This window comes from Idiotropiscis lumnitzeri, chromosome 11, assembly GCF_059441095.1.
Source record: "Idiotropiscis lumnitzeri isolate Australia: NSW breed Sydney's pygmy pipehorse chromosome 11, RoL_Ilum_1.0, whole genome shotgun sequence".
Taxonomy (NCBI): domain Eukaryota; kingdom Metazoa; phylum Chordata; class Actinopteri; order Syngnathiformes; family Syngnathidae; genus Idiotropiscis; species Idiotropiscis lumnitzeri.
The window spans coordinates 6,984,363-7,011,844 of NC_142401.1; the positions used below are offsets into that span (position 1 = coordinate 6,984,363).

The 27,482-nt window shown below is 39.9% G+C and overlaps 1 protein-coding gene across 4 annotated transcripts in view; it reads left to right on the forward strand.

Moving 5' to 3' along the window:
* Positions 1-27,224, forward strand: part of kif21b (kinesin family member 21B) — a 61,207-nt gene extending 33,983 nt beyond the window's left edge. For 2 of the 4 annotated variants that reach the window (XM_088308784.1, XM_088308782.1), the window contains exons 27-35: positions 2,026-2,064; positions 5,463-5,599; positions 5,672-5,852; positions 5,962-6,126; positions 6,950-7,067; positions 7,172-7,342; positions 14,123-14,322; positions 15,401-15,524; positions 16,734-16,966. In XM_088308784.1, the coding sequence (XP_088164910.1) occupies positions 2,026-2,064; positions 5,463-5,599; positions 5,672-5,852; positions 5,962-6,126; positions 6,950-7,067; positions 7,172-7,342; positions 14,123-14,322; positions 15,401-15,500 (1,111 nt within the window). In that variant the 3' untranslated portion in view covers positions 15,501-15,524; positions 16,734-16,966. Of the gene's footprint in view, positions 1-2,025; positions 2,065-5,462; positions 5,600-5,671; positions 5,853-5,961; positions 6,127-6,949; positions 7,068-7,171; positions 7,343-14,122; positions 14,323-15,400; positions 15,525-16,733; positions 16,967-27,207 lie in introns of those variants that run through there. The other 2 variants (XR_015845795.1, XM_088308785.1) reach the window with 2 other exon arrangements.
* The last annotated feature ends 258 nt before the right edge of the window (positions 27,225-27,482 follow it).

Here is a 27,482-nt window from a genome sequence, read left to right on the forward strand (position 1 = left end):
ACAGAGAAACGTATAAAAACAGAATTACAGTATCTCTTGCTAGACTTTAAAAAAAAATATATATATATTTAGCAAGGAATAAATACAAAAATAATCTGCAGAAGTCATCTCTGCATTGGCTCAATTTGGTGTCAGAATTGTTAATACACAAAATAGGGGAAAAACCTCCAAAGCAAAGTGTAGAAGAGGAATACAATCCAACATTATTTATACATCGAGTGGCAACATCCTGTCGATTATTTCCGGCAGCTTTTGCACATTCTCTGCATTTATTTTCCAACCTTCATCAAATATTTTGCCTCATTCCCAGAGATGATGTGTAAAATAATTTTCTGCGGATGTTTACATATGAACGAAGAGCTGGTGGTTCTTCACAGTATGAAGGAGACGTAGGTGAACGACTCGCTTTTCATAATCTTTCAATGCAGCTGTTGTCGTTTGTAGCCTTTCAGAATGGACTCCGCTAAACAATGTGCGAGGTTGACCTTTTATGACCAAAATCTTGTTCGGGATTTTTGGGGGTTGACTTCCTCTTTAAGCAGCTTTGATTTCGAAAGTAAATCCTTATTTTATCTACACATTATACATTTCCTTTCTACAACCAAAGAAAAGTAGTTGTCAGATATCACAAATAGAAAGTCACTGTGCTAACAGCAGCAAGTATTAATTAAAAAATAATAAATAAATACATGAATGAATGAATGAATAAATGAACACATAAATAAATAAATAAATAAATAAATAAATAAATAAATAAAGATAAATAGATAAATAAATAAATAAATAAATAAATTTAAAAAAAAATTATTTGATCAGGTTTACATTTTCGTTTTGAAATGTCTAGGGCTTTGTTGTTATATCATTTCATCTTCTGTGTGTAACACGGGATTTTATGGTGACAATAGGCTCTAAAAATGATTTACCACGCTTCTATTTAACGCACATACTTGTTTGTATGTCGTTTCTCTCTGACACGATATGGCGATAAGAGAGTGGTCAGCATGAATTCCCTCAACAGCAGTCTGCCCAGCAGGCAATGTGACTGATGATTATTATCCTTTCTGCCTAATTATATCCAGAAAGTGTGGAGGACACTAACATTATGGAACTTGTATACAAAGACTAATGGAAACAAAAATGTGCAGTCCTTCTTTGCTGCAATGAGCTCTTTGGGGATAATGCGGTTGACGTGCACATTGTGGGAGCTCTACGCATTGTTTCGTTAAAAGTGCTCATTGGAAAATTTAAGAGCTAATATCAAAAATGCAGAGTTTGGCTGCAACAATATGAGTGGGAGGTACAATGTCTCCTCTTAAGCAACCGCAGATTTCCCAGTCATGTTGAGCTCCCTCATGATCACGCAATAAAAACATTCAATTAGAAAGAAAAAAATGAATTTTGAATTGCGTTTCGAAAATCTACATCGTTAATTAAAAATGACCACAATTGCTTTGACTTAAACGGCTACAAAGATGCTAACATTGAAAATGCCATTGAAAAAAAATGCTAAGAAGTATGTTGCAGTGTTATAAAACTGATATTAGAACACAAACGGTCCGGCAACTCATACAGAGACACAATATCACACTAACAGGCATACGGGATTGAATTTGATTTCAATTCAATTTCTTCCTGCATTTTTTGGGGGGAACGTCGGACGGCTAGTATTATATATAAATGGCGTCTTGCAAATGTAACTGATGAAGTGCAGAATCTTCCTTCTATCTTCGAATTTCCCAAAAGATGTTGCGCTGTATTTCCCCCCCCGCCCCCCTCCTATGAGTGATGAACATCCTGGGTGCACCCAAACATGACATCTATCATCAGTCAAGCATAGAGCTTATTCGGTGTTTACCGATCACCGAAAAAGCTTTGTGCGCTTCTTTATATCTAAAATCTTTCCCCGAGTCTCTCCTCCTCTGTAAACCCATTACCAGTAACCCTTCTGTCTTTCCTTAGCGTGATTAACCTTTCCTCTCCCACGACATCCCGCCCCTACCCCGCTCCTTCCTCTTCTGCCTCCAGGTCGGATGACAGCGACTCCTCGCTCTCCGAGGTGCTCAGGTAGACCAACTGTGTCTTTTCCTTCTCTGTGCGTGTCTCCTGTCATTTGCTTGTAAACTCGCCATGACATCGTCACGGTTCCCGCGGTCGTCGGTGGCCGCCTCTTCACCACCTGTCCAACCCCCTCCCTCACCCACCAGCCTCTCCACCCGCATGGGATTGTGGTTTCTTTGTGTTGTTTCTAGTACGCTGAATCTGAATGACCCCTTAGGCTATCAATGGGAAAATAAAAAAAATCGCCCAAAAATTTGATGTGCAAATCAGATTTGATCATAAATTTAAATGCAGTGATTAGTCTGTAAAAAAATAAAATAAACGTGAAATAGCACTTGCTAATTGGTGTGCTTTAGAGGTTCTTTTTAGGAAAAAACGGTTTTTCATCTTTTACCCCAAAAAAAAGGTGTAAGAACTGGTTTCAAGTTCTAATGACACACACATTTTTCTCTGCTCTCTCTCCATTTCTCACTAATTCACAACTTGAAGCGTCTTTCGCAGAGGCGCTTCTGTCTGTTTCTCAGTGTGATGCAGAGAACACACACTGATCGGCCTCCACATTTCTCATTAGTCGGTTGGTCCCCCAAGCCGCACCGCAACATCCATTAGCCGCTCTTACATACTTCATAACTCCGCACACTAGGAGATCGTTCACGCTGATAGAGCGCGAACAGTTGCTGCTATTTGGACCAGTGCAAGTTCGGAGAGAAGCTGTATTAAAGTTAAATCGAAAAGGGAGTGGGTGAATCTTATAAAATATATAACTTGATATAAACGGAATGATTTTGAAAAAAAAAAAAAGTTCAATGTCTCATTCTCTGCTGTAGAAATGAGCTCCTTGACAACAAGACAGGAACGAGGTTCATAAAAATGAAGCGACCTATTTCCCCCCCTAGCTTTTAAAATTGTAATCTCTCCCTCTTACCTAATAGTATTTTTTTTCTCCACGTTTTGTATGTTACCTTTTTTATTTATTTCTCTTCCCCCAAAAATACAGGTATGGCATATTTTACAAGAGGCAAAAGTGGTGTTTTTTGCAATGTTGCTCACTTCCGCTACATATTGCTACATGTATTGGTGACACTCACGTAAAGGAGGGAAAAATTGTGATCCTTCGGGCCCATGAACGACAGGGGCTCAGGAAAAAAGCATTTTTAATGTGCGCCCTTAATGTTTTTTGATTTGCTTTTGTGTGGTGAAAAGTTGCTGTGACTGGTTGTTGCATGATGTCACCTAATTAAATCTTTATTTTTCTACAGACTACTCTTGCATTGTTATTATTTTTATTTTTGCATTTTTTTCAATTTCATTTGTTTCATATGCAACTTTTTCTGTTGGCTGATGACTAACTTTTTGATTTAATTTGTTAATGCAATAGAAAGCAGTGTGCGTGCGCGCGTTTGTGTCTTATCACATTTATGAGTCTGTTACCCCATCAAAAGCTGCTCTTCCAGCTGCGTTTTTATATTAAAAAATATGGCAGCAGCCACTTGAGTAGAATACACCCCAGAAAAACTTACTGTCTAACAACGCATATTATTTCTAATCTTCGAATTACTGGTTCAACACCAATATGTAAAAAAAACAAAAAAACACAGATAACTCAAACTATTCTTCAAAAAGAAATTCAATACTTGCTGCAGGATCAACATAGATCAACAGACTTGCTCAGATTTTTATTCCTAGTCACGTCAAACACTTGTCGCTTGTTGCCGGGCAGAATTCGTAGAGCTCCAGCCCTATAGCCTAATGAAAAATGCCAGCAGCAATTTCACGATCACGGCAAATTAAAAACTTGACAACCAACTTGCACTGTTCACTGTTTCCTTCACCGTTACTGTTTACACCGCCCTTCATCCTCATCTATTTCACCCCCCCCCCACACCCACGGATGCCCCACTAGTGTTATTAGGAAGCCCACCAGGGACCAACTTTCTCACCATCCTCCCCCTTCCCCTTCACCAGCTCCCTGCACTTGTCTCACTCTGCTGACTGCTTTCCAGGGGCTCCTCGACTCTGGGCTGTCAGCATTACATGGGGGAAGGGTTGAGAGTGCACATAACGTACAGAGACCGCTGCGTGTATGTTTAATGTACTGTTTGGGATGCCATGTTTGTGCGTGAGAGAAGAAGTGGGTTGACTCGGAGTTCGACTGTCAGTAAAGACGGAGCAGGAGATGAGCCTCGGGTATGTGCTCTCAGTGGTCACATCATTAGGTACACCTGCACTTAACAGTGAGCTGTGACGACACTTGGCAAATGTAATTAAAAAAAAAAAAGTAAACACTTTATATGCTCACCATACACTCTGCATTCTTTGGTCCTACACTCTAGCAAAACGAGAGCGATATTAATCTAACGCCGTAATTGTGCAGTGGTGGAAAAGATTGTGCCGAGAGGTGTTATATTTCAAAATGTTAAATCTTGCTTACAGCCACCAAAGATATTTTCAATATTCGAAACTCCTCTCATTATGATGTGCAGAGAACATGAGTGAAAGATGTACGTGTGGGTGTCAAAAAGTGCAAATGTCTTTTAAGGATAAGAAAACAAAGACTGAGCATGTGGAGTGTAGGCCGGATGTGCTCTGCCTGAAGAAGAAAACCGAGGAAAATTAAACGCACTCACAACAAGTGCCCTGAATCACATCATTGACGGTGGAAATAATGCAGATCAAAACATAGCAGTGGTTCTGAAACGTTTGGCACCATGTAGAACCTAAATTAAATTTCTTAGCTTCCCAAGTCGCGTCATATTGTCCAAGATGACAGAACAGCAGTGTACTAGGCCCAAGTGTTCATCAAAAACCACACAGAGGTTTTATTACGCAAAGGTAAATTTATTGCTTAGTTAGCCGTTGTAATAGTAACGCAACACTGCACTTAAATATAGAAAATACAAATAACTAATCAAATCAAATAATGACCAAAGAAATTAAATGCTATTGTTCACAAGTTTCATAAAACTGTACCTAAAAGAATGCTTTAAAAAATTCAAAAAGATTAATTGCAACCTTTTTGTACTTCAAAGTGAAATACAACTGAACTGTATTTATTATACTTGATTAAAGCAGTTTCTGTCGCTGTAACATTTAATTCAGTGATACTTTTGCCGACCACTAGAGGGAACCCATGTACCACCACACTTTGAGAACCGCTGTTTGACAGAATCTCCGCGGCCATAACAGATGCGGTGAAAACTACAACTACAATAATCAAACTAGTGTCCAGACTGAGCATTATTGTTATCAAAATGTGTGTTTTATTTTTTTTTTATTTTGTTGGGGTGAATAAGCATGTTTGATGTGGTTGTGCTTCCAACTGTAGAAATGTAGGCGCGATCATACGCTTTCATTTTGCTCGAAGCAAGTCACAGCCATTGATTTTATTATTTTTTTTTCTTCAGGGGTGTGATCAATCCTATCGGAGGTGTGAAGGGGGGTCGGACAGCCCCCCTGCAGTGTATGTCTGTAGCCGAGGGCCACTCAAAGCCCGTCTTGTGTGTGGACGCGACAGATGAGCTGCTGTTCACCGGATCCAAAGGTACACACTTCACCAATAAAACCATCGGAATCACCGTCATATGCCAAACAAGTGTCAATATTTTCCCTCCAGATCGTACCTGTAAAATGTGGAACCTGGTGACGGGTCAGGAAATTGCCACGCTCAAAGGCCATCCCAACAATGTGGTCTCGGTCAAATACTGTCCCTCCTCGGGTTTGGTCTTCTCCGTCTCGACGTCCTACATCAAGGTGTGGGACGTACGTGATTCGACTAAGTGCATCCGCACCCTCACGTAAGTGACCGCCCCTCACCTTGCTACATGGAGTGGAGAGCCTATCAATATTGAAATTCCCCCATCCCCCTCTCTTATTGATTTCTTTTGTCGTTGAACTTTCCTGCAGTTCGTCAGGACAAGTAGTGTCAGGCGACACCTGTGCCGGCGCCACCACTCGCACAATAACATTTGCACATGGTGAATGTCAGATCAACCAGATTGCACTCAACCCATCAGGATCTGTTTTGTACGCCGCGACTGGAAACACCGTTCGCATCTGGGATCTCAACAGGTAACAGAACGTTCTTTTGTTTATTTATTGGTGGAGTGGTATTCATCCATGCATGCGTGAGCGCGTTGCAATTTTTTATTTATTCATAATATATTATAATAATAGAAATAATTATATATATATATATATATATATATATAATAATTAAAAAAAAAATATATATACAATAATTATATATATATATATATATATATATATATATATATATATATATATATATATATTAAAAAAAAAAATATATATATATATATTAGTTTTTTTTTAGTTGATATTCACAAGAAATTTCACTCGATTTTTTTTTTTTTTTAAATTTTTTTATGCCACTAATTCCCTCTGAGAAATTTTATACCACATAACCAGACCACCCAGGATATGGTGGCATATCTTCCTTTGCCAGTGCATTTAGATTAGAATCTTATTTTTTTTCCTGTGATGATCACATGATGCCAGCCATAAATCGGATGCAAGCAATTTGTTTCCCACATCTTTTAGAAGATACTAAAAAAAGTCGCCGAATACCGGTGAAGTGAGACACGAGCCTTTTTTTGGGACGGTGTCAACATTCTCATTTCATGTTTATTGTTCTGGAGGGACGCCGGGCAAGCAGGCTGAAATTCTCGTACCATTTATTGATGCGTAGGAATTCTGCCAAGATGAAAATGCATTTAATAAACACACCGTTTGTATCCCCTCGGCCTCTGTGACAAGGCTCTGGCTCAGCCGTTTTATTGGCGAAATGGAAAATGTCTTCGTTCATTGAAAGTGGTTTCTTTGAAAATCTGCTTCAACTTTTTCTTTCCCTTGTGTGCGTGAACGCGTTTAGGATGCAAGCTATGGGCAAGCTGACGGGCCACATTGGCTCTGTCATGTGTTTGACGGTGGGACAGTCTCTGCTGGGCAAAGACCAAGTCATCACCGGCTCGAAAGACCATTACGTGAAGGTCGTTAACACGAAGACACACTTTTAGAGCATATCTGATTTTTAGTAACACTCTCAGGAGACCACTTGTAGATATTTAATGTCGCTTTGTGTTTCCATTTGCAGGTATTTGATGTGGCCGAGGGGACGACGGGTAACGTCGGGCCAGCTCATAACTTTGAGCCGCCGCATTACGACGGCATCGAGTGTTTGGCCGTGCAGGGAGACGTACTGTTCAGTGGATCGAGAGACAACGGCATCAAAAAATGGGATTTGGAGCAGCAGGAGCTCAGTCAGGTGTGCATTGCGTGTGCGTGTGTGGGTGTGTGTGTGTGTGTTCCGGCCTATTGTTTCGGAAGAGTGCAAGCTGAATAATGAATGCCTCTCGCACTATGCAGCACATATGCCGCCGCTCAAGATTTTCACCAGTGATAAAATCTAGGTTACATGTGATTCATGTACGAGGAGTCAACAAAAACGCTCCCTGATTTGAAACTGGCGTAAGATGTAACTTTTTGGTGATATTCCTTCACATTTCATAGCAACAGATGCATGTTTTCATTCATCCAGGCTGGGGAATGTTACCTACCGATGTTCAATTTGCAAACATCGACGCAATAATCTAGCTGAGTCCGCTCTCTGCAGAGTATGTGTCATCAGTCATCCAGGTCAGATGCAAATGTATCACAGACTCGGCATCTGTAGAGGCTGAATGTCGACGTTGCACCATGCAGCTCAGAAGCCGTTGCGCAAGTCCGGGTTGGAGACGACCACTGGTTTAGAAGCTTTCTATGTCAAACAAGAAAAGTTCTTTAACTCATTCACAACCATCCGAGTAAAAAAAAAAAAAAAAATCTTTGACGTCTTTAGCCGTCAATGGTAGTAAACGTGTTAAACAGAGGAGATGGTTTAAATCATATCCCTCCCTCCAAAGATTGTCTCATTCCACGGGCAGAGTGGCCCTAATGAGCTGTCTTGCCATAAGGAAATAGAACGACCAATTAGTATGCAGGACTGCTGTTTTACGAACTTCAACAACAAAACAGAACCCGATTGTTGGGCATGCCCTACTAAGGAATAACTAGGGAGATTCCACATCTAAAACTTTAGGAGTGAAGAAGTGTTTTGAAACATTGAATTGGTTTTGATATAATGTCATGATGTAAAGGTATGATTTTTGTAGAAACCCTGTGTTAGATGCAGCACACATGGTAGAGATTAACTCATCTGGTAGTTAATTAAATCAACTTTGCTGGAACTGTGAGGTCTGTTTGATAATCACCCCCCCCCCCCAAAAAAAATAAAATCCATTCAGCTGCAGTGCAGATCTTAGATGTAGTCTGGATCAAAGGTGGCTAATTTAGTCACTCAGTTTTGGAGGAGGACGACACGCTCAGAGAACATTTGTTGATTAACATGTTTTTGTTTTGTTTTCAATGTTTGTAGTTAGCGAGCACAAGCTGTTGTTCAAAACTTTAATTCATTCACTACCAGCCGAGTTAAAAAAAAAAAAAAAAAAAAAAAGGATCTTTGACGTTTTTAGCCGTCAATGGTAATCAATGAGTTACTTGCCGCAGTGGATATGATAGACTTCTGCTGCAGATTGTGTATTCTCATCTTTTGACATGATATTTTGTTTATATTTCGGCAAAGTGGGGCAGATGGCACTGAGAGGAAAAAATATTGGTGGAATGTTCATTGCTGACAGCTATAAGGATGGCGGGGAAAATTAATCACGTCTATTTATTTATTTTTTTTTAAATTCGAATCATATATTGAAGATTGCTCTGCACTTGCTAGTTGGCAGAGCTACATGACTATTTAATTTTTTTTTTTTCCCCCGGCAATAATTTTCCATTTTGAAAGATTGCGTTTTACAACTTTCTTTTCTCAGCACGCTAACGACTCTGTTCCGAAATATTTGTTGGTCTTTGAAAATGTGATCCAAAGGGTTGTTCTTTCTTGAAGTTTTACGCTGTACTCGATGTCTCGCCTTTTGTGGATCTGTGGCCTTTTTGAGTTTCATGCGCCTCATGAAAGGATCTGTCTCGCTTTCCTCTGTTACTAATTGACCTCTTGACACTCGTTTTACTGTGCAAAAACAGAAGCCACTTTTTTTCTCTCTAGTGGGTGCAGATGCAGCGTAAGCATGTGATGGATTATTGCGGCCTGATATAAAAGTGTTCCACTGCCGCTTAATTGTTTGAGAGAGAATTATCGTAAAACAAATTGGTTTCTGAGTAATTCTGCCAGCAAAGATTCCAAATTTATTTGTCCTCTCAAATGCGTCTGCAAATTGTATTTTAGTGTCATTTATCTTTCGTATTGCTTATTAGTCTGCTGGTTCTGAAGAGATTGCAATAATATCCGTGCAGCACTCTTTGGCATGCAGACATGACTTGTCAATTATTTCTGCTCTTTACATCCTCGGTGAACTTTTTTGACCTGATTTCAGCAACAAAAAAAATATTTTGTATCATGATTTTTTTTTGTACTCATTGTGTCAACCCACTGTGTTGTATTTATTTTATTTGTTTGAATTTGTGTAAAAGCCTGTTGAGCCAATGGTGGCGTCATTTGGACGAATCAAATCGGGACTCTGATAGTTCCTTGAGGGACTCCACATAACATTTTTTGTTAAAATCAGATCTGAGGTCGTGGACTATGTCATTATCGCACTTGCATGAATCGATCCTGCCCGCCGGCATTTTTTGCTACGTAGCTTTGGCAACCCGTGTTCAAAAATACCTATTCACACATTGGTGCCGTTTGGCGTTAACAATTACCGAATGTGATGAATCTGAAGGCCTCCAGAAATCTGGAATGATATAAAAGGTTGTGCTTTTTTTTATTTTTTTTATTGCAAGATGCTTCCACGTCTTCCATATGAATAGGTTCGTCTGTCAGGATGAATGCCTGAAGTCTACCTTAATTGCACTTCGGTCTGGCTACCAGGTTAATTAGACGTTGGCGTTCATGCCATTCCGACAACGTGCGTCATATTTGCGCCTCACGTGTTCCACAAGCAAACACTTGCTATGCTCATTACAGGAAGCCAGTGTGCATTTCTTTTCATGTGATATGCGAGGAGTGTCATCGGGGTGTCGGACTGCTCCCTGTCGCTGAGGTGCGTCGTTCATATGCTCATTTACACGCGGGATTCACTCCGTGGTGCTGGCGTGTCTTGTTTAAAGTGGAGAGGAAAGTATGTCAACATCAGGGCATGAGATTCAGAGAGAAAGTGTGTGTGTGTGTGTTTTGTGCGCGTGTGTTTACTTCCGCGCCGTCTCTTGTGTATCGACTGTTGCCTGCCGATGTTAAAAATGCATCATGTTGCACCTTGTGGGTTGATTTCATTTACATGCACATTCATTTGCATATTAAGCAGCCGGTTGTCAAGTTTTTTTAATAAGTTATTTTTTATTTTTACCTCCGTCTTCAATCATATTTTCTTATTTCTCCCCATAGACGAAATGAGAAAATAAGGCGCTGTTCAAAGCCTCATTGAAATCGGAGTTTGTGCTGCGGTCCGTGGAGTCTCACCTCTACCTCATTTGCCAACGAGCCCGTACAATCTATTTTACAGCCTCTTGTCTAATTATGAAGTTGCATCGGACTGCAAGCGCGGGGTATGAAATGATACTGTATATTACAGCGCCGGAACGCTGCCTCCTTTAGGAGCAGTTTTCTTCTCAAGCTTTTCTGAGGAAAAGCAAAGTGCACAACCTCGTGGGAATCAATGGAGCGCTTTGTTTAGAATTAATCGACACAGTATGTTAGCACTTCCCAAATGCTGCATAAAAGTATAAATATACCTTGCAAACTAATTGTGGGCATACCTGCTGGGTTTACGCAACACTGCCTTGGCATCTTTTTCTTTTTTTTTTTTTCCCTACTCCAACATCTGATGTTTTCTGTGCAGTCATTTTGTCACAACAAACATTTCAATCAGACCGAGCAGTCCTCGCACTGGTCAGTGACGCATAATGATTTTGTGTCTGTCTTTGTAAGTGTAAATGTATTTTTATTATTTATTTATTTATTGTTTTTGTTTTTCTTTCATTTTTTGGCCTTAAAAATGCCAAGATGTGTTTTTTTTTTTCCGATTATACATCTTGTATTACCAAGTTGATCCCGAAATTGACATTTAGAACTGAATTCACCTTTTTACACCCAATTTGAGCCGGCTCGGTGAGCTTCTGAGAAGTCAGAAATGAATCGAGCTTAACATTTCAACTGCTAAGAAAAATGGCTTTTATGATCAGGGAAGGAAGAAATAATGTGCTTTATACTTTTACTTTTTTTTTTCCATATAAGAGTAAATCTGAACATTCTTGCAAAAAATATATTTTAATATTAAAAAAAAACTATTTTGGTTGAAGAGCATCTACAATCCAATTTATTAACTATTACAGAAACATAGTACATTTTATTAGCAGGTATCAATTTGATAAAAATGCAAAAATCTTCACACCCCCTGCACCAGTTTCCATTTTAGGTTCCAGGAAATCACTTTTTTTTTTTCCCTCGGTTTTGGCACTACCTCACCTCCGATATTCTCTTTCATTTATATATTAAGAGAGAGCGACCCGATAGATCTCATCTCGAACTGACAAACCTCCGCTGACCTCAATAATGAGTTCAGTGAGCACAGAAAAAGCTCCACTTACTGAGTGCACTTCGAGAGCCGCAATATAGCTCACAGTAGTTTGAAATTCACTTCCCATCTCAAATTGTCATTAAAAAAAAAATACTGCAATCGTCACTTATAATTGTACAATTGAGAATTTTTACAAGTTCCGCTGTTACGGTATTAGGCAACACTGACGCATCTAAGCTGCTTACTTTATCATAAAAAACAACTCGATGCAGCAAAAAAAGTATTGCGTCACAATAAACGAAGGGTAAAATACACTCTGGCCTCTCATAACCTCGCTATGTGTCCTGGTTGTTTTGCGCTAAAAATATATTACTGCATATTATAATATATTATTTATAGCATATTTTAATATTACATTTTTTTTTGTAATGCATTCTCGCAGTTAAAAGAGAAATAATTGCAAAAAAAAAAAAAATGAGCTACTTAAGAGACATTATGGAGATTGCAGAGCTCAGTGGGAGACCGTGTTTAACTAGTGGGATTTATTATTAAAAAAAGAAAAAAAAAATCCAGAAAAACATCTTGTGCATACATGCCAGCTTTGATGTTGAATAAAGAAGAAAAATGAATGACAGACTAAATTAACGGAGCCATATGGAGCCCCCCCCCCCCCCCCCCCCCCCTCACTATTTAAATCTGTTCCCCAGTGTCTTCACAAAAGATATCTGACATTCTTTGGTCAGAATACACAAAGGATGAAGAATTACAGCACTTGTCTCATGCAAATTAGCCACTGCTCAACGTGTTTCCTGGACTGTGGGAAGCCCAATGTGAGTACGGCTTTTCCTTCCAATGATGAACTCGAGAAGAGCTCGACGGTTGCTACCAGCCAGCGAGCTTTCACGTCATCATCAAGCCACCAATTCACACTTGGATTTAGTTTAGCGGCTCCTTGCATGTGGCGCATGCAGCGGACATATCAGCAAATCACATTTTTGGGCGACTTTATGAAGTGTGAGCAGCAAAAAAAAAAAAAAAAAAAAATCACAAGAAATCCGATTTGAGCGAGCCCGATCCGAAATGAGGAGGAGCTTTGAAAGTGTGAAGTCTTGGAGGCAGTCTTGTATAAGTGAGCCTGTGTTTACTTCACAGTGGGACAAAATCCTGAACAGTTGACTCAAATGCCACATTTTCAGAAAAAAAAAATGTAATTGGTTGCTTAAATTCGCACTTTATGGATCGGCAGACCCTCCGGAGACTCAACTATTTGTATAGAAGCAATTAAAAAGTCAATTTTCCGGAATGCCGACATCCTTTTGAAGCCTGCATTTTATGTGTGGATCCCGTTTCATTTTGAGCTCAGGCATTGTTCACGCTGTTCTTTCTGCACCACTTTTACTTAAAAGCTCCCCAGGGAAGGTGGTACATCCACATTTATGTCATTTGCCAGGTATTTTTGTCAGCATGTGGTACTTTGTTAAGGACATGTGTGAAGCCATGCAGAGGGAATGCATGCGAAAAATTGGAGAAAAAAAACAGATTGTGTGGATTGTCTTTGAAGAGCGGAATCTCAACTTTTCTTTGCGTGTGAAAATGAAACTATTTTGTTTTGTAATGCTTTGAAAAGTTTGAGTTTTTGAAAGTGCAATGAGACAAAGTTTGTTTGCCACTTGAGCACCAATGTGCGGGAATAAATATATATGTTGTTTTGTTTTTATCTGTAAGCACACACATTTTTAGCTGCTACTATTTATTTCTTTATTTTTTTTTTTTACACCTTGCTACATTGAGGTTTATGCCATTGCGAGTATCTTTTTGTGCACAAGGCAGTTCTTGTGCTTTCGTGACTGAACTGCACTAAGAGTAACTGTGCTTATATGTTGCCCAGTTACCACGTTGGTTGTTTTTTTTTTTTGTTGTTGTTCTTGTTGTTTCACGCGTTGATGACACTTAACTGCCTTCTGCAGAAACTAAAAATTAAGAAGTTTATCCTTGTATTTTTGGAATTATATGTGTACAGCAAATGTTAGGGATGCTTGATTATGAAAAAAATATGAATCGATTATTTTAGCAATTGAAATCACAATTCTTCTAACAATTATTTTTTGGGGGCTACAAAACAAAAAAAAAATAAATGGAAACAATATTAAGACAAATCCATTTTATTTTGTCTTTTTTTTAAAAAATATGCGTATGATTTCCTTCAATAAACAAAAAAAAAATTATTTATTGTAATTGTCAATCGTGTAATCGTAACTGAATATCGATTAATTGCACAGTACTTATAAATGTGATAAAAATTCTCTTCCCGGTTCATTTAGAATTACGATTCAAAAAGTGTTGTTCGATCATGCCGTTCACATAATGAGATTAAGACGAAACGGAAAACTTTGCCACACAGTTTTTGCCTTGCCCTGAATTATCCACTAAAGCGTACTTTTTGCTGACTGCGCATGTCTCTAACCTTCACTCAACAGCAAATCCCCATCGCCCACAAAGACTGGGTGTGTGCCCTGGCTTACGTGCCGGCGAGGCCGTTGCTGCTCAGCGGCTGTCGGGGCGGCATGCTGAAGGTGTGGAACGTCGACAACTTCACCCCCATTGGAGAAGTCAAAGCACACGACAGCCCCATTAATGCCATATGTACCAACTCCAGGCAGATTTTCACTGCGTCCAGGTAACTTCACTTCCATGAATCTCACTCAGGAGCCACTACATTAAGCAATTAATCAACTCGGTTGGAAAATGAACGTTTTTTTTTTTTTTTTTTTTCTGAAGCTGCCCGTTCACTCTGCACTATGGGACAAAAAAAATCTCCCAGTCAGAAATAATTAGTTTAAAAAAGCTCTATATCGACTCATCTTACTTTTTTAACATCTTTACCGGTGTTAAAATCATCTGACTTTTTTAACATCTTTACCGGTGTTAAAAAAAAAAAAGTTATAAGAGGAGTTATAAACTGCAAGCAAAATTCGTATGACGCCTGACCACACTGTCTTCCCTGAATCTCTCTCGGGTTCTTATCAATTTCCCTTTTCCCAACTGTTGCTGGATATTACGCATTGGTTTGAGCAAAGCGCCTCTCTGCAAACATAACGGGCCACAGCAAAACAGTGTCGCAGAGCTCCGCCCGCTGTGAGTATGCCTGCGAGTGCTCGTGCAATGTCGGCAACTCATCAATCATACCTTCTGTCTCTGATTGGTTGTTTTTCATCGGGCGCCGTGGAACATTAAATGAGAAGCATTGAAAAGACGAAGGTTATCTTAGTCAATTCCTAACGTCAGCTCAATTCCTTTGTGGACTCCTGATACTTCGCTATGGCGCCTGGAGTTTGTCATACCTAATAGAAAATAGCGCGTGATGGTCAAACAGATGGTCGTAAAAGTGAGGAAATAAATTGTTGACGCGATGACAGCTTGAGGATTTGTGAAAACGCATCACGAGGCAGAATGATGCATCGCTCTTTTCCGTGTGCCTCAACAACAGTAAAGCAAATCAAGAATAATATCAGCGCCTATAAAAATGGGCCACAAGGTTAGGAAACTTTAATAAAGTTTCAAGTTTGTTACACGGCTGCAGAGGAGACCTCAGACCCGATGATGATTCATTCACTTTTCTTCTCCCCCTTCTGCTTTCCGTCTTTTCATCGTCCTTCGTCCTTCGTCCTCGTTCTCCTCCTGCACTCTACCGCCACTTCAATCCTACTGGACAACAACCTGTTTGTCTCAAACTCTTCCTCCGGGATGCCCCGCAGTGATTGCAGGGTGAAATTATGGAACTATGTGCCCGGCTTGACCCCGTGTCTTCCTCGCCGCGTCCTCGCCATCAAGGGCCGAGCCACCAGCCTCCCATGATTACCACCTTCCCTCCTCCCTCTGGTACTTTCTTATCCTTTTCCGCTTGCTGTCCTTACTCTTTTCGCCCGTCCTTGTCGATGACCTATTTCTTCTCTCCTGCCATTATGCATGAGGTTTATGCTCCTGCTGCATAAGTCACAAGTAACATACTCTGTTATACAATCCATGCAGAAAAACAATAACGTGCGAAGGCTCGGGCGTCCCTCGGGCACATTTGAATTATTTCCAACACAAAAGTAATTGCTATTGTCAGCCTATCTTTTCCTCCCCAATTATCTGGAATTATCGTCATTCTTCTGCAGTCACTCACTTTGGCTTGAAAAGTACATTCAAATTTACAACTATAAAGGGAGCCCTGGATAAAAAAAAAAAAAAAACTATTACTGATTGTTAAAAAAAAAGAGAAAAAAGATAAAGACTAAAATAAATCTTTCTCGTACAGCTGTTAAGTCGGAGAGCTGTAACAGAAATAAGAACATAAACCGTGGGAATATTTTGCAAATGGGCTAATATTTGGGCTAAAGCCGACTGCCGTTAATGTAAATGTACATGAACTCAAGAAGAGATGAACCAGCTGTTTTTGCAATTTCTTTGCACTTCATGCCAGCGATGGGCAACTTGTGGCTATGTAGTAGATGTTTTATAAATGTATCATGAAAAATGAAATATATTAGGAGCACATTTTGCATGTATTTTTTTTGCATATTTAAAATGGAATTTTGGTTGTGCGTCTGGTTCGAAAGTGCGTGATGAAAGCAATGATGAAAAAATGATAGCCCCCCTCCTGGCAGGCCACAATGGGTTGTAAAATTTGACTGCGGGGTCGGACCAGGAGCAGATGGATGGAGTGTTTTGGTAACCTCACCTCATCGGAGAAAAAAAATACATTATAAATCAAATACAAATACATATACAAATAAAACATTAACAAGGTTTATTCATTTAATTTTTTTTCTAGTTTGGCGGGCCGGATTAAAACGTTTAACGGGCCGCATGTGGCCCCCGGGCCGTAGTTTGCCCACCCCTGATTTAGCCTGTTTTCATCTGAGATGCAGAAGCGGCGAGCAAGTTTACGAGTCGCTTCGGAAAAGTGAGGGCAAGAAAAAAAGCCGAGGCGCTTGTGCGTTTATGGAGACCTCACTGTTATTTCTCTCGTCTTTTTCTTTACGCCCCCATCCCCTTTTTTTTTTTGAAAATCTTTCTCCCTCCTCCCACTGTGTGTGTTTGCAGTGACAAGACGGTGAAGATCTGGCTGTCAAAGGTGTGGAGGAAAAGGTGACCACAAGTGACGGACGGTGCTCAACCGTTTTTTTTTTTTTTTCTCTCCCAGTGGCTTCCGTTGTGATTTGTGACCTCACTTCCACCACCAAGGCAATCCTACTTTTATTTGTCACCCTGAAAAATGGAACATTTCCCTGAAAGGCACAATAAACAACTGTCCCTTTCACTTTTTTTATTTTTTCATTTTTGCATTTGAAATGTGGAAGTGCCATTTGTCGTGATGCCACTCGGACAAGGCGGCACCATTTCTCTCATCGTAACAAAAATGATGCGGGCCCTGCTGTGTCCCCCTGATTTTGAGATGGGACTGAAAAGCAGAATAGTTATGGAACATTTGTGTAAACCACAAAAAGGATTTTTGAATTTTCATTCTGCATTCATCGGACAGTCATCATTTTTTTTTTATCCAGCTGTTACACAACTAGACATCTCAATTTTTGTTTCCGTGGTGATCAACAAGTAGCGTTTCATTTTGATTTATTTATTTTCCCCCCTACCTCATTTGTTTTGGACTGCGCTTTTTCCACGTGGGCGTGGGCGAGAACACCTTTGATGGGTCTCTTTGCACAAAATATCTGGTGCTGGACTTGTCTGGCTTTTTTTTTTTTTAATGTCTGTAAATGTGTCCTCTGTTGGCTCGGCCCGTCTCGCTGCTGACCTTGCAAACAGGAAAGCACACATCCAGTAGCACAAGCGAGGTGATACTGCCCCTGGAGGAGCTCGCTAGACTTAATTATCTTGTGCAAAAAGTCCTGACGACGGCAGAAATACGAAACACCCCCCCCCCCTGCGGACGACAGTGCTTCCATTAAGGGGCAAGATTACTCACATCCCATACAGTACATGGGCCCCGACATGCCCCGCCCCCACCTCGGACCTTGACGTAAAAATGTTACCGAAGCCCGCAACAATCCCTCTCGGTTCGTTTTCCATCATCGAGAATATCCAGTAATTGGCTTCGGTCCAGCCATGAAAATCAAGCTAACGCAACACGGATCATAAAGTTACAGTCAAACTAGCGCCGCAAATGTCTAGACGGCGATGATTTGGGCATGCACCTCGTTGGACTCACAATTCAACCACAGTGGAACCTCTTAGGTTGAAAATAATAATAAAAAAAAAGTTTTCCATTCCTTAAAGATGGATTTAATTGAAACAATTATGAATTCTGACTTGAAATTTGATTTACATACTTTGAACTTTGAATGTGTACCTCTTGAACAGACTTAATAACAATCCCTGGCCCCCACGCCTTTACCGTATCGGATTACGTGTATTAAAAAAAAAACCCAAAAAAACAAAACAAATAGAAGGCAAAAGGCAAGCCACAAATATTTTGTGCGATTTTTACTTTTTGGGTAGTGTGGTTTAATTTTGCTCATCCTATCTTTGGAATTTTAAAGCGTCACTAAAAAAAAAAAAAGCGGATGTATCCAGAATTATTCCGGTAACACTTTATTTGAAGTTTGTTCATAATCATGACATGACACCAGTTATGAACATGAATGAATCCTTCCGACAGATGAAAATTATGTCACTTTTGATACATTGATCACCGTCAACTTTGCATCAAGAGCGACATAATTTGCCAAATGACATCTGTCGCAAGGATTCATTCCTGTTCATCAAAGGTGTCATGTCACGATTATAAACAAACTTCAAATAAAGTGTTACCATTATTCCTTTACGCCATCGCCTTATATGATTTGCTGACGTCTTACAAAAAAAAAAAAATGCATTGAACTTTTATGTGACTTCTAGGTGTATTTCCCCCCCCAATATTTTTTCATGTATTCCGACTTCAATTGCAGAGGTTGCACTGCAATTAATGCCGTTAATCACAGCGTGTGGAAAAAATGGAGGATGTAACGCTGTCCAAATCACTGAGAGCTTGTTTCCATGTACAAAACATTAACTTTGGGAAAAAAAACAAAAAAACCAAGGAGGCTAAAGTGAGGGCACATCCCCACCTACGATCGCCGAGCTTTGAAATCAGTTTGTCCAAGTAATTGAGCTTCCCTCCTGCGCTTCAGAATCCTGGTAGTCCTCACACTTGAAGGCTTCCCCAGCGAAAGTCTGTGTGAAGCCAATTTAATTAGTCCTCTCACATTTCTCCCGGCTGCTCTGCGGAAGAGACTTTCCGGTGGAAAGCAGGTCACAACTGAGAGGGATTTTGAAATCGCCTTCCCCCCCTTCTGCTGCTCCATTAAACGACGGGAAGACGTTTCTTCTCGGGTACAGATTGCAGGCATCATTTCAACTGGATTTTTTGTCTTTTTGTTGTTGTTTTGCCCGATAAGTATGATCTTTTTTTTTTTTTTAGCATATATGTTAAAATGTTGTGAGGTTATCCCCCCCCCCAGTCATTTGAATTGCCAAAATTTGGACATGATGCTTTATCTTCAAGCACCCCCCCCCAAAACATTCTCCTCTGCGCATTACATGAGACAAATATGATAGAGCGGGTTGTGCTTAGTTTCTATATTATTTTTTTGCTATGATTAGCAACTCAGGTACAGCTTCAGTTTTTTTTTTCTGGTCACATTTTTTCAAATGCCTTGTTTGTGAAAAAGGGTACTTATTCGTGTATCACCCTCTTCATACGACGTCTACATTTTTTTATTTAAATTTTTTTTTTTTTTTTTTTTATCAATACCCTTTTGTGTATATTGTATTACTCTACTCTGCTGTCAAACATTTTGAGGTTCTCGAAATTGTGGCCAAAGTGTAACTCGATGGGTGGTGGGGAAAGTACTTGTATAGAATTTTGCTTGCTGCGGTGGAGTGCGCGGTATTTTTTTGGTTCGAATCGCTCTATTTTATTTCAACGCTCCAATGGACCCTCGACTGCATTTGAGTCTGTGCCAATTAGCCAAACAAACCCAGTTGCCGCCTTTCATGTTTCTAGGTCGCACCTGGTGAGGGTAGGATCTCACTGTGACTGGCCCCCTGCCTAAACACACAACGTCCATGGTACCGACTGAATGATTGCACATCTGAGGCGATGTCCGCGCATCCCATTTACAATCGGTGCTGAACACCTGCATCGGTTCGCCAAAGGATCACACTGGTTATTGAAATTTCACAGCTTTGAAAGTGAATGGTGTTGCTTCCCATCAAGATCATCTTTTAATCTGGCCCTCATCATTTGAAAACCCGAGTTCCAAAGGAAAAAAAGTCAGTCCGACCAGAGCGCTTGATGCTGTGTACATAGTGATGCCGTAACTTTTCTGTGAACAGACTGACTTGATTACTTTCTTCAGACAGACTCTTGCTATTCACTGCTGCGAAGGAGTATTCGGGCCTCACTGTCCATGTGTGAAGAATGAACTTGTGGAATTTGGCGGCCAAAAGTCATTTTGATGTCATTTTAAAAACCAAACGTAAATGAAGACGGTTGAAGCGCTTGTCGACCTGGAAAACCACTTTGACTAATTCAAATAGTCTCTCAAATGACATTTTTTTTGTGTTTGTTCCCGGACAATGTAATGCATTGAAATGTTTCTTCAATTGATATCACCCGTATCTCTAGCGATAGCGAGCCTGCCGGTCTCCGAGTGAAAACAATTACAAATTTGAATTCCTTGGTTGTAATACTACGACTCGATGGCCATTTTTTGTAAAATTAAAACTTTGTTCACTTCACCTTAAAATATGGTAATAATACCGTAGAATAAAAACGAAACAAAAGTCTCACAGAATTACATTTTGCTTTAAAAATGCTACGCATTCACACTTGTAATTATTTTTTTTGCCCCTGGAAAATGCCTTTTTTTTTTTTAAAGTATTTTTCCCCCTTCAATCCATTTCAATGATCGTCAATTTTGTATATTATTATAAATGTCCTATTTTTCTTTTCGTGAGTGACCCTAAGACTCCTTCAGACAGCGGAAATTCAAACTTTTTTTTGGGATAGTAGGCTCTACTGTGACAAAGTATGAAACGTCATCTAAAACGGAACATTTCCTGCGCAGTCTAAACACGGCCCCTCTTGAGATCCGCAGTAAATTTAGCGGAACGATTCAATTGCTATTCGTCAAATGCGCAGGCAGAGAAAGAAACTTGTCGGCCTTTAAGCAGTCCTTTATTGTAAATGTTGAGAGAGCAGCATGCAAGTCCAGTCTTCCACTGGCACTTTTATTCATTTCCTTTTATAAAAGTAAAAAAATAAATAAAAATTTTCTTGAGATTAGTTACCATGCTTATGAACAATTGGGCCTCCAACGAGCTTGAGGCAATAAGCAGCCAACAAAAAAAAAATTGTACCAAAGCTCAGTGTCATTTGAACAGCGAATATCAATATTCTGTAAAACCAATAAGTGCAGAAGTGCAAGAAAAAAAAAAAGTGAGTTGCCACCAAATTGATAACACGGTGGCTTTTTTTTGTTGTTTGCAACGTTGTCGGCGTCAAGCAGGGCGGTCCAAAGTGATTGGCCGGCCTGCGATTAGCGCCCCTGTCAAGTAACAAAAGCGCCGTCGCTCGCTCCACTTTCAGCCTCGTGCCTCAGCCAACAGGCCTTAGAAAATCGCAATGTCTGTGTAGCAGAAACATGGTCCTACAAATTGGGATTCTGTTTTTTATGTCTGCGGATGTCTCGGCTCACTCCGGCTTTTACGGCTGACAAGTCTTTTCATCATCGGGGCCTCAGGCTGATGACGGGACGGGACGCGATCGCGCACAATCAAGAGGGCTGCTTGCTTCTTTGCTGCTAGCCGCCAGCTCTCAGTCACATCTCTTGGAATGATTCACGTCGCAACGTCTGTGAAATCAATACTTGATGCCACATGAATGCAGGGTCAAAGGTCATTTGTGCCTTCAATTGCACAGACTACTCATGGTTAAATGAGTGTAAATGTGTGTACAGATGTTTTTTTTTTTTTGTTTTTTTTTAAATGTGTGGAAATATGCATGTGACCAAGCCATGTACAAATAAGTTTCAGTGTATATAATGTAAGCAAATATTTAATGACAAATACAACGTTCCCTTGAACAGAATAAATAAGTTAACAAAAACATGATTTGAGTTTGTCGCGTGTGCTTTCGGTTGTTTTCGAATGCATTGTTTTAAAGCAGTAAATTGTACCGGAATGAGATAACCTGAGAGTGGAAAGTCATTTTTAGAGATTTTACGGAATAAGGTTACAGTCTTAGTCCAAAATATATATATATTTTTTTTCCAGACTCAAGTATAGTATGGAGCAAGTTGCGATCCTGGATGTTTCCGTACGCTTAAAAAAAAAAAAATTGTGTAATGTGGCAAATAATTTCTCACTCTCTTTGAAAATACTTTTTTTCTGTGCTTTTTTTTTTTTTGTGGTCAGTAGACCGAGACATTTTTGATGACAACCTGCTCATCTCATCTTTCAGCAGGACAACAACCTGAAGTAGACAGACACATTTTCAAAGGAGTGGCTTGAGGAAAGCTCTGTGAATGTCCTTGACTTGAGTTGTGAAAGACGAATGGGCACACCTGCCTCAAGATATTGAAGTTGTGTGCCAAGCAAAAATAACTTGAATCTGTAATTCAAGCCAACGATGCAGAAAGTATTGAGACAAGCCATTAAGTGGACCAGCTCGCGCAAACTTCGTGGTGTGTTAGCACTAGCATTAATGCTAATGTTATTGTTTAGATGTGTGTGGGGTGTTTGTACAACATTCATTTGGACATGAGATTTTATTTTGTGCTACGTTTCAGAAAATTGAAAAGCGTACATTTTCAACTGTGGAAGTGGACATTTTTGATCTCAAGAAAAGCTCGAAACTAGAAATTGGAGGTGATGTTACCATTAAACATTTTTTTTAGTGGTTGTGCATGGAAAATGTGAGGACATTTTAGCGTTGTTGTTTCAGAATTAAATTTTTCTTTTTTGTATAATTAACTATAATGTACATCTAATTGTAAAAGATAATCTTTATTGATGATTTTTTTTTTTCCAGATCACTTTGGAATAGAGCAACAATTTATTAGACTTTGTTTTTTAATTAGCTCGTGACAGTTTCATTGCTTTTTAGTCGCGCTCATACAAAGTAAATATTAACCCATAAGAACCCACGGTGACACCAGTGTAACAAACACTTTGAACTCCCCTGTTTCTTTGTTCTAAAACTTTTTGCCTGACTTTAACCCTTCAAAACCCTACGCGGCATATATGCAACATCCTGGAATAAAGACCATGTGATAGTCATGTGACTCTGACAGGAAGTGACCTCTCCAATTTGCTGGAACAGCTGATGTGTTAATTTCAAAGAACCAGCCAACTTCAAAGAACTGTTATGTGATACTACAGGTAATGTCAAACTCATTTGACAGTTCCAATACTTTGATAACATGTCCTATAGTGCTGATAACATGGTCTCACCATAGTGTTTGAAGAAACTAATATCAAACCAGGGATCGAAATATTGCTGTGACATATATGTCACATCGGGCTTTCAGCCTTAAAATACGATTGAAAAGCTCGACGTGACATATATGTCACAATAACAAAAATTGTCATAATCCACCCAATATATTCAGCGGTATCTGCGATATTCAGCTGAAGTATGTTCTGCTTGTGAATTAAAAGTATACTGAACAATTAGAAACACAAAATAATGCGAAAGAAAAACACTTTTTGGAACTTCAACGTAATGCTAACAAAGTTTTACTATCCTATGATTATCTCATAAAAAGAAATATCTAATTATTGTGTATTCTGTACTTTCTTATTTTTAATACATTTTTAGAATGCAAAAGAACAAGAAATACTCTCTTCAAAATGCACTCCAGATCATCCTGGGAGATGACAGTGACTTTGTCACGTAATCGTTTTCTAAACCTACGGTCAAATCTACATTTCACTGACAACACCAATTCATCAAACAGAAGAGCAGAAGATAAGTGTTGGAAGATTCGGCCATGGTTGGATATGTTTCGCAAACAATGTCTGGATATCACCCCGGAAGAGCACAAGTCTATTGATGAGCAAATGGGGTCCTTCAGAGGGACACAGTCCCACAAGACAGTATGTAAAGGGTAAAGGGTAAGCCCCACCCTTGGGGACTGAAAATTTGGAGTCGCTGTTGTTCTTCAGAAATCCTCTGTGATTTTGTCGTGTACGAAGGTGGCACTGGGAAAAAATCTTTACTTGGCATGGGAGGTGATGTTGTGGTCAAGCTTTGTGAAACTCTCCCATCAGACCACAACTACAAAGTCTTTGCCGACAATCTTTTTTCTTCAGTCCCACTGGTACTCAACCTTCTTCAACGAAATATATACTTTGTGGGAACTCTGCGTGCCAATCGCTTAGCTGGGTGTCAGCTTGAAGATGAGAAAAGTCTTGCCAAGAGAGGCAGAGGGTCTGTTGACGCCAGGGTGGAAAAAAACGAAAAGTTGGTCATTGTGAAGTGGTATGACAACAAATCAGTAACCCTAATTTCATCCTATTGTGCAGTTGAGCCTCAAGATAATGCTCGACGCTGGAGCAAAGCAGACAAGACATTTTTGGAGGTCAGGAGGCCTCACATTGTGAAGGAATATAATACATTCATGGGAGGAGTGGATCTTCTTGATGCATGCATTGCAAGGTGCAAGTATCACATGAGGTCACGGAGGTGGTACCTCTACTTGTTCTGGCACACCATTATGTTAGGTCTGGTTAATGCTTGGTTGATCTACCACGGTGACTGTAAACTACTTGGTGTCAAAAATGTACTGGGCCAAAAGAGCTTCCAGGCAGAGGTTGCCACTAGCGTCATTCTTCTGCATATACAAAGAGGCCGACCATCACTCAATCCCACATCTTCACAGCCACCACCACCATCCAAAAGGGTTCGTCTTGGAGTTCCAGATGATGTTCGCTCTGACCAAGTTGCACATATTGGCCTGTGAAATGTGACAAACGCGGCCGCTGCAAACACTGCAAAGTCAACACAACTACCACTCTCTGTGAGAAATGTGATGTGCGTCTTTGCTTCACTGAGGAACGAAACTGTTTCAAGTCTTACCATCTAGTGTAGGCTAAAAACCTTTTTTTTTTTTTTTTGCACAACTTTTTTGGGGAGTTTGTTGTTCAGTTCTCTGTACCCATGGTGGCTTGTTACAAATGCAACCAAATATGCAGCATTATTTATTTATGATACAGTTGGCAATTTTGTGACACAAAATGTGTAAACTGAAGAATTTTATTTTAAACCTTATCGTTAAAGTCACAGCCACAATTTGTGTTGTTGAAATGCAAATAATTGGCACATTTCATGTTACTAAGCACTAAAAACTGTCATGTTTACTCATTGCCAAATAGAGAATTTTTTTTACCACTAACGCCCAATGTTAAATATATGTAACAATACAGATCTTTGGTATGAAAAAGTATTATTCTGAAAAAAACATCAGAAATGTGTTTAATGTGATCCACTTGGCCCGTGGTATAGCCCACATAATTTTCCTTTATGGAAAAATGGGTCTGGGTTCTTATGGGTTAATTTATAAATCAATTAACAAAACATAATACCGCGCCATCGTTTTCTTTACGATTCTAGTACCGAATGTCCATTTTCCGTATCAATAACGTTCCTTCCCTTTCTCGCCCTGTCACAAATTGTCAGCCCACATTTATGTCAGTGGCTTTAAATAGAACTAAAACGCGCCAAATGGAGCACAAACCTCCACTAAGGTGGAAAGATGATGGTCCGCATATCAATGCATTTGCATTCTCGTAGGCGGGAATCGAAGGTGATTTGCGTCATGCATCTAAATAAAATAAAATAAATAAATAATAATAAAAAAAAAAAAAACACTCCATTTAAATTTGCTAACAAACGAGGATGTTGATGCACTGCAGCTTTAGCATATTTTTTTCCCCCCAAAACTCCTCCCCGAGGAGGCCGGTCCCCTTCTTATGGAATTACTCCTTTGATTTTGAACTGAACTGCGTGACGTCATGCATAATGGAGAAGTTGAAATTGAAATTAGTCTGCATGTCCTCTGGGGTTGTTATACTTTTTACAGATGCTTTAATTAGACCCAATGCATGTACTTAACTAAAAATAAATATGCTGACTAATAGTTGAACATAAAAGGAAAAGTAACAGATGGGCACATGGTGAGATGTCGCCCCCCCCCCCAGACACACACACCTGAAGCCATTCCCGTCTGCGTCAAGATTTGCTCCGAAGAAACGCATGCATCTTCATTCCCTTTGCGAACGCCGATCATTAACTTGTGCGGGGCAACGCTTGCCGCAGTCGCGGCGGGACACACAAACGTTGTGATGTATGATGGCCATTAACGCCTCAGAGGAGGCGAAAGCCATTTGAAGATGCCAGTCACAAACAAATATTCATATCCACAGCACAGCTATCACATCCCAGCAGGACGTGTTCCATCTGCTCGCCCCACATAAAAAAAAAAAAAATACCGGAATTTGATTCCGTTGTCTTCTTCAGTTTGATTACATTGCAATATTTTAGCCAAGTCGGCTCTTACTTGCTGATCCATTGATCTCTGTCCTTGTGGACCATCAATCACCCTGCAACGCAAGTTCAGCCAAATACCTGCGGTGAATATTAACGCCCTTACGTTCGCACTGCTCATATGTTCGTGAGTGTAAACATTCATAACAAGTGCTTATCACTGGAAATGAAAGTTCTCACTTGCTCATCCATCAATGTGTCCCGGCAATAAAAGGACCGGTGCAAAGACTCGAGAGGGTTCAACTTGCACGGAGCAGCAAAATAAATGTTGTGTCCATTCGAACATGGGCCGAGTTAACAATAGCCGTTCTAGTTTTTGTTTTTCTGGATTTACTAAATAGAGTTGAAATTGAAGGGCAAATAATCAAGATGTCCGCCAAACTCAAGGACGATAGTTATGTAGACTTTGCTTTGTGTTATTTAGTTAGAACGATGATGGGTCGATGAACGGTCATGGGCTGGATTCCGGCTCCGGCGGGCCACAATGGGTTCTAAAATTTGACCGAGGGGCCGGACCAGGAGCAGATGGATGGAGTGTTTTGGTAACCTCATCTCATCTGAGAAAAGAAAAAATACATTTAATTTGAAAAGAAAGTGAACAAAAACATGACAACAATATATATGTCTTTGAAAAAACACAGTATTTAGAAAATAAAGCATAAATAAAGTTTATTCATTTAATTTTTTTCAAACTCGGCGGGTCGGATTAAAATGTTTAACGGGCCGCATCTGGCCCCCGGGCCGTAGTTTGCCCACGCCTGGTCTAGTTTATAGTGCTTGCCGTGAAACTAAAAACCTTGCAGAAGGGGTGCAATCGATGCTTTTCGTTGCACAATGACGTTATCAGAAATAAAAAAACTTGGCCGCGACTTTTACTCTATATCTGTTTTTGTACCATTCAAGTATGCATATCATAATTATGTCATGATTATTAACAGTTCAATTCCTTTCCATGTTCTTGATCGGTAGGATGAGTGCACCTCCAGACAACACTGAAATAAAGCCAAGATGGTTCTAATTGGCGGCAAACAAAGCTTCTCGAGGAGATGCATTGAGCTTGACGGATGGTGAGCTACCTAGGCAAGTAATTCAGCTAAAAGGACCTTGTGGGGGGTGGGGGGGGGTGGTAGGAACGAGCAGGCTTGTGGAAAGAGCAATAAATGAGCTGTATACCTGAGGGCCGGGAATATTTATTCTGCTTTAAATAATGGATGATGCAGGAGGCAGCATTGCCGATGTGCCAA